The sequence below is a fragment of the Wolffia australiana genome, chromosome 15, assembly GCF_029677425.1.
Source record: "Wolffia australiana isolate 7733 chromosome 15, ASM2967742v1".
In the NCBI taxonomy this organism is placed as follows: Eukaryota; Viridiplantae; Streptophyta; class Magnoliopsida; order Alismatales; family Araceae; genus Wolffia; species Wolffia australiana.
The window spans coordinates 9748439-9755787 of record NC_135849.1 but is presented as its reverse complement, the minus strand read 5'-3'; the positions used below and the strand labels follow the sequence as shown (position 1 = coordinate 9755787).

At 44.1% G+C, this 7349-nt stretch overlaps 1 protein-coding gene across 1 annotated transcript; it reads right to left on the bottom strand.

Annotated features, from left to right (window-relative positions):
* Window positions 1-4624: 4624 nt before the first annotated feature.
* Window positions 4625-6748, bottom strand: LOC144712724 (mediator of RNA polymerase II transcription subunit 15a-like protein). Its single transcript, XM_078587014.1, has 4 exons — window positions 6335-6748; window positions 5599-5683; window positions 5366-5479; window positions 4625-5149 (listed from the first exon to the last, which is right to left on the bottom strand). Exons 1-4 carry the CDS (start codon window positions 6415-6417, stop codon window positions 4949-4951), a joined length of 483 nt encoding a protein of 160 aa, XP_078443140.1. The 5' UTR covers window positions 6418-6748; the 3' UTR covers window positions 4625-4948.
* Window positions 6749-7349: the final 601 nt, after the last annotated feature.

Genomic DNA, 7349 nt, shown 5'->3' with positions numbered 1-7349 from the left:
TCGGGATTCCTGCACCGTCGTGGACAGGCTTCAACCCGCGACTCACTGATCCACATTGGCTACAACCCGACCGTCCAATGTACAGGAGCCATTCCGCCGTGGGGCTTCCTACAACGTCGCGGCCGGACCTCTCTCCGCAGAACGCTGACCCACACCAGTGTCAAGTGATCCGCGCCTTTGAACTGGTGCACCCGATCATTGGGCCTTCCACAATGTCGCATACGGGTTTCTTCCAAGAGAATGCTGGTCCACGCCCGCAGCTTGTTGACCTACGCCCTCAAACGGGTGAAACTGATCGCTGGGCCTCTACACCAACGCGACGAGACGTTTTCCGCGGATCGTTAACCCACGCCAGCGGCTAAGTGGTCCACGCTCACGAAGAGGGTAACTCAGCCCCTGCACGTCCGTGGCAACATCGACGAGTACGTGCTTCATCCACGCTGCCCACCATGTCACCACCTCTTCGCCGCTTAGTTGGCGCCGCGCCTGTGCTGCCATAACTGAGCTGCTTCATTTAATCTTTGTCTCCTATTTATTGATCCTACGTTCTCACTTATCACATAATCCTCTACATCCGCATTAGTATCTCTATCATTTATCTCCTATTTCTCCCCGTTTGACTTCATTTCTTAGGTTATGCGTTGCATTTATATCGGCCATTTCAATTAGAATTGATCAAAGCTGCATACTCTCAAGAATAAATGACATAACTAGAAAGTAAAGATGCACGTCTTGTTAGATGTAGCACAAATTCAATACACCAACTTTAATCTAATATAACTGGCTAGAACAAAAGTCAATCATCAAATAAGAGAGTAAAATCCCTAACGGCAATTGCTCACTAGCAACAGGGCAAATTGATAAACCCAAAATTGGGGTTAAAATTACATCGTCGTGAAATTGATTTTAATCAATAATAATTATAAACCTAAACATATAAATAATTTAACATGCTTTGGATGAGTAAGGGTCGTCTCCATAGGGAACGGATGTTACAATAAGGATGTTCTCAATTGGGTGAAGTCACGAAGATGAAAAGTGTTGTGTATAGCGTACATGGTAGTGAATCATGACGATCGTGATTCAGAATGGTGTTAGTCGCAATGTGGGTATTGTGTTAGTACTAGTATTGGGTGGTAGAGTATGATGAGAGGAGGAAGATGTGTTGGGTTCTGGAGGCCTTGGTCTGGATAAACATGGGGATTCCATGCAACGGACGACTCATAATAGAATCCTAATGGCATTCGCAAAATCATTAAATCAAGAACCTGTGCACAAATGGCATCCGTGATTTCTTGGATCCTAGAGCAAGACAAGTTGAGCTGCTCAAGTGTTTAGCCTCTAGATATACCCATGTAATCCTTGACACGTCGAATCTCCTCCTTCACCCTTATGTACTTTAAACACCCCCCGTCGTCATTTTTACGAGGTCCCAATTGCATTGGGAGTGGAGATGAGGTACGAGGAGAAGGGAAAAGAAAGGGAAAACCCCTAAAAAAGTTCTAGCCTAAGTGAATTTCGTACACGACATTCTCCTATTTATTGGAAGTGGGTATTTTTCATAAAAACCTCCAACACTTTAGTATATCTTCCAACGTCCAAAATATCATTTGCGTGTGACCCTCTAGGCCCATGTATTAGTCTAGTTAACGACTCGAGCGACCAATTGTCACCTCTTATGCCGAGGGTGGACAATCTCATCTTGATCTCTGAATCGTCTTTGTTAACTTCTTGATGCACCCAAACTAAGAATTTTCAGAATCTAATGATTAGAGACACATAGGTCATAGTCAAAGTACAATTGTCTGTCTAGAAGATGTCTTGGGAGTCTCAGGTCTATGGAACGCTTACACAACCGTGACTAATCAACCTGCTTGAGAATTGGGTATAATACCATTTAGGGATTTGTACGGGTAAATTCAATGGACTGTTTTCACTAAAGAGCAACCATTATCTATCCTTAGTGTCTCCGCACTAATTACTACAACACCAACCATACTCATCATATGAGTGAGGCTAGAGATTGTTATCCTTTCGAGATACTTTGATGTCCTTCTCGCATATTTTTCAAATAGGAATATTTAGAATACATGCTTAAAGACAAGTGATCTCCGTATTATGATCTTATCATATTTCATTATGTCAAAAAATGTATTCCTTCAGTATAAGCATTACATGTGCATTGTAATGTATATGTTGTATTATGAGTATGGAACAAGATGTTGAATGTCTGATTGGCTTATTGGTCCATATATTTCCATTAGATTCACATCACAGTTTTACAAGTAGTCCTTAGATGGGAACACTACAGAAAATCTAGTGCGAACAATTATAATTTGACTATCATTGACGATTCTCTAATCATGGGACAGTAAAGAGTCTTAGTTCAGGTGTAGCGAGAATTTCACAAAGACAATTGACTGGTCAAGATTGGCCCGTCATATAAGAGAAGACAGCTTAAGGAAAATAATGTGATGAAATCCTTGGTCAAGGTAGTGAAATATCAGTGAGAAGTTGGTGTTAGTGGCATATCAGGGGCATCAAAGGGATTCTGTAGTGTGTGGGTTGGTGTTGGCGCATGTGATGGGTGTGATGCTGGGGGTGCATGAGGCACCCGATAGTGATACGATGTCGGTGGGACCTTTTGGTCATACAATGGTGAGTGGGTTGGCACCAGGCCATATGTGGTCGATGGCGTCTGAGGAGCCGGTGGGTAGTATGTTCCCACGTGCTGACGGGTACGCTTGCGCTTTAGGCATAGAGTACTGGGGTTGGACTGGGTATTGGACTGGGATCGACTCATAAGGTCGTCCCTAATAGTTGTAGCAGGGCCCACCCTTAGGGTAGCCTACCGGTGCGGGTGCCTCCTCTCGAGTGCGTAACTGGACTCCGCACAGTGTGACTGCCTATCATGAGGAGAGTATCGGTCATCGTGGTTGGTGATATCGGCTAGGTGGTGGAGATCTACGTCTTAGTTGTCCCTAAGGCTGCTGTAGGGATGTTGCACGTTAAGATAATGGGTTGGCCTAGAGTCATCCATCACTGGGGCCTTACCAGATCGTAGGGGAACGCCGTCCACTAAGGCGGGGGGATGGGTACTCGATGGAGTCTAGGTGATGGCGCCAGAGCTGGCAACTCCCAGTCGTGAGACCGAGTTGGAGGCATACTCATGGGCAGTCCATTAGGAGGTGTAGGGGCCCTCAGAGGAGAGTCCCTAGAGGCTCAAGTAGACAAATCGGCCGCAGCAATATAAGGGAAGGTGTCTTGATAATGTGGGCTAGTGGGATCTTTTTGTAGAAGATCGGATATCTCAGGATCATACTTGTGATCCTCGTCGTAGTGATCATCACCTAAGGTGGACCCAAATTGGCCGTGTTCGAACCATCCTATGTCCAGATAAATAGTAAAACCAAGGTTTTCTACCTAGAATGATGAGATGATACCAATGTATGACTACACATGCTATGCATTTTGAAATATGTGATGTCAGCAAATGAGTGTGGAAACATAAAAATTAATCGAAGATGCTAAACACAGTGGTTATCACAATCGGCTCTAATACTAATATGATGTAACTAGGCAGGCCGTAGATCGAACGGCTCATGTTACACCATAGGACGGGGACATGTAATTTGGGATGCAAACATGGATGGATTATGCAAGCACAACAAAACCAATGAGATATATGTCAGAAGCCACTGACCTAGGGCAACAGACTATATGGATGACACGAGGGGCCTAGGGTAGCGGGCAACCTCCCAATGACCTGAGGGACCAGCTCGAAGGCTGATGGGGTGGAAGATAATCATTGTCCAAAGGTATCTACGATCGCCGCCAAGAGTGACACAAATTTGATATCAAAAAAAAAATTCCCTATCTCTTGATTTGGTGGCTAAGCCTACGCTTCGCACCTTCCTGGCATAGGAGTTGGTGAGGATGGCATTGACAAAGGTAAGCAAAATCTCCACGCCAAAATCTCGATTCGGTGCTTTGCGTGGCGGGCATGTTCCGCACCCTCTACACACTCCGCACGCGTGGGGCATGTGACAACCAAATGGCTGTGGGCCGGGAGGTGTGCGGATGATGGCCACGGGAGGAAGGCATGGTTGAGGGCAGCGACCGCGATCACGGTGGTTGTGCCGGCAAGCACATGGACAAAACAGCTTCTGGGCAATGGGAAAGGCGCATGGCGGTGGTCATACATTGGTGGCGGTCGTGCACGCGTGCGGATGGGAGCAGTGCGTGCGCAACTGGCGGCTATGAGCTGGTGGACTAAGCATGGGCAATGGTCGTGCGCATGCGGGGGTGACAGATCAGCATATGCGATTAGCAGAGGCAAGCCAGCGGCCGTGATAAACTATGGCGACATCTAGACGCGAGCTGTTAGAGGTAGATGAAGGGCAGTAGCAGAGACAATAGTGACATCGTCAGACAACCAGCATCTGCTGATGAACGATGATGCATGATGACAATGAGCGATAGCGGATGCTCTTTCAGCAGCGACAGTAGCTTCGAGTGGGGAGAACTTGATGGTGGCAAGTCATTGAGCGTTGTCGTCATCCTCAAACTACTCTAGAAAACTTGAAGGTAGATTTGCATGGAGGAGAGTGGGAACCCCAGGAAAGAAGAACAACAACTTCAATTTCTTGAAAGGAATTCCAAATGGTCCTTTCGCCATACCGTCCCTCATATAGGGTAAAAAGGGTAGCCCTGATGGGCCAAATTAGGGGGACTGTCCAAAATGACAATGACATTCCCCTAATGACCCGAATAAAGCCAAAAACACGAAAAAGGATGTGGGGAGCCCAAAACACAAGGGTCCTTTGTAAAATCAATGAATATAATGTGCAGAAAATAAACAAACTCTAGAGGCCAGTCTTCAAGAATGATACTTGGAGCTCGAGCTCTTCGCGTCGGCTTGGGCTCCACGGCGAGGTTCTTGACAAACTCAGGTTTGGTCTTCTAGATGGTCCTCCATCAATTGTGGATGCCCATTTACAGAAGGCACCGGTGTGCTCAAGCTGGCTGAACTTTTCACCATGGTAGATGATAAGCTATTTTGGATGCCAATGGATAGAGGTTGCTGGCGCATCTGAGTTTGATGAGGTAGTGGAATTTGCTGTGATTGGCGCGTGTTTTGAACATGTTGCTGTAAAACAAAAAAAATATGTTTGATAACAAAAAAATATTATCTCCTATTATCCTTTTGGAGACATTATAAATTCTCAGCATAAAGTCATCATTTTGAGAATATGTTTGATGGCAAGCTACATTGACTCAAAGCCAATCAACTCATTCGTTAACAAAAATAGAAAAAGAAATAAGACTTTAAACCCGTTTTAAGAGAATTATTCCGCTTTTGTACCATATGTCGCATTCGGTTGGAGGAATTTGATGGCATTTGATTTGTGTTGCCTATGTTTTGGGTCTTCGACTCCATCGAAAGCATCTTCAGTGCTAGCTTCCTGATGTAATCTGTCTGAAAAGAAAGTTTATACGACATGGGGATTCCACATGAGTATCAGAGATTACTCGAGTAGTGTACTGTGTTCTTTATTATTAATTCAATGTCAGTGCTAAAAAATATCCTTAAACAACCTGACTGATGGCCACAATAAATACTTTCTCCTCATATCTCATGGCGAATTTCCTCAATTCTCCAAGATTCTCTGGTCCATCCATTCTGAAAGCAACATACGAGGCCCAGTAATCTCAACACTGTGTCTCACTAGAAAAGGAGGATTAAACTCAAGTGCGAACCAGTGGCTTATGACTAAATCTATATCAAATATTTGCCATCTCCTCTCCATTGTAAATCAAAATGCCACGACATTCGTAGCGTGTCCACATCATGCATGACAACGAAATTTGCGAAAATTAACAGAGTGATATCGCCATATTAATGTTATGAATAAAAGAAGTACACACTTGTTTCCCTCGCCGGGACTCCAGGGTTCAAGTCTGATAAAAAAAATGTTTTCAGCAAAACAAACCGACTGAAAAAAAGTCAACAAATGGCAGAAGGCGGGTCACTTTAAAAATCATTTCTTGATGATTCAGTTTCTGATCCTTCTATATTAAACATATACTACCATTCGCAAGGTCCAAAAGTCGATCCGTCAAAATGGGCTTAGAGGTTTGTTGAAGTGCACACAATGTAAAAAGTGTAACGCGGCCGCCTATCCATCAAAGGATCAACGCGTACCATGAAACGATCAAATGATAACACCAAAGAAAAACGCCGAACGCCCATTAACACCGGTGATGATAGAAAGATCGATAGGGCAAAGGGATTGATAGAAAAAAAAGGAAGAAAGGAAGAAAGACGACTCACATCTTGTTCACGATCTGCGTTCGGGCATCGAGTTGAAGCTGCGTTCTCCAATCTCCGGACGAACCTGTATCGATCGTCGACATCCCAGAGCTGTTGCTGAGTGCCGGCCTCCATAAAACCAGTGAAGCCTCATTAAAATCGGAGATGATAGAAAGATTAATTGGGAAAAGGGATTGATAGAAAGAAATAAAGAAATAAAGAAATAAAGAAATAAAGAAAAAAAGAAAGAAAGAAAGAAAGAAAGACGGCTCATGTTTGGTTGAAGACTCGCGTTCGGGTATACGGCTGAAGCTGCGTTCTCCAGTTTCCAGACGAAGTGGTATCGATCGTCGACATGGCAGAGCTGTCGCTCTGTGCAGGCCTCCAACTTCCGCCGCTACCTTCCATCGAACGAACACCCACCACGACTTTGTTACGGCGTCGGCATTGAAATATTAATTTTCCTTAATTTTTTTTAGTATTTTTTATATTAGAGCACGTCAAAACATATTTATTCCCTAAAACACCACTAGATATTTCGCTTATTGGGCTCTCTCTATTCCCTATTTAATACTATTGTCATAATGATCTCGTCTATCTAATCACCATGAGCATTAACAACATTGCCATGTCTCTATATGGCGTGGGAAGGATGAAGATGACAAAATAAGAGGGACCGGAAGGAACATCTTTAGATCCATCATTGGTCACATAGTCTGTTGTTAAGGCTCCTCTTTTTTTTAAGATGATATAAATTACAGTCAACTGAAGCATGTACCGGAGTCCATCTTGTTTGATAGATTGGAGTGAATCTTCTCGACCACAGAAGTGGGGACTGATTCCTCAAATGCAAATTGGCGCTGGAGGGTCTCATGTTCTGCTTAATCCAGGGACCACAACCATTCACTTATATGCCTTCATGGGCATGTCAGATTATATAACAACCCATTACGGTTATGTAACTGTCCAGGTTTCTACACATATATGCAACCATAGTAATATGGAAGATTCCTTAATCGCAAAGCTATAAACCCAC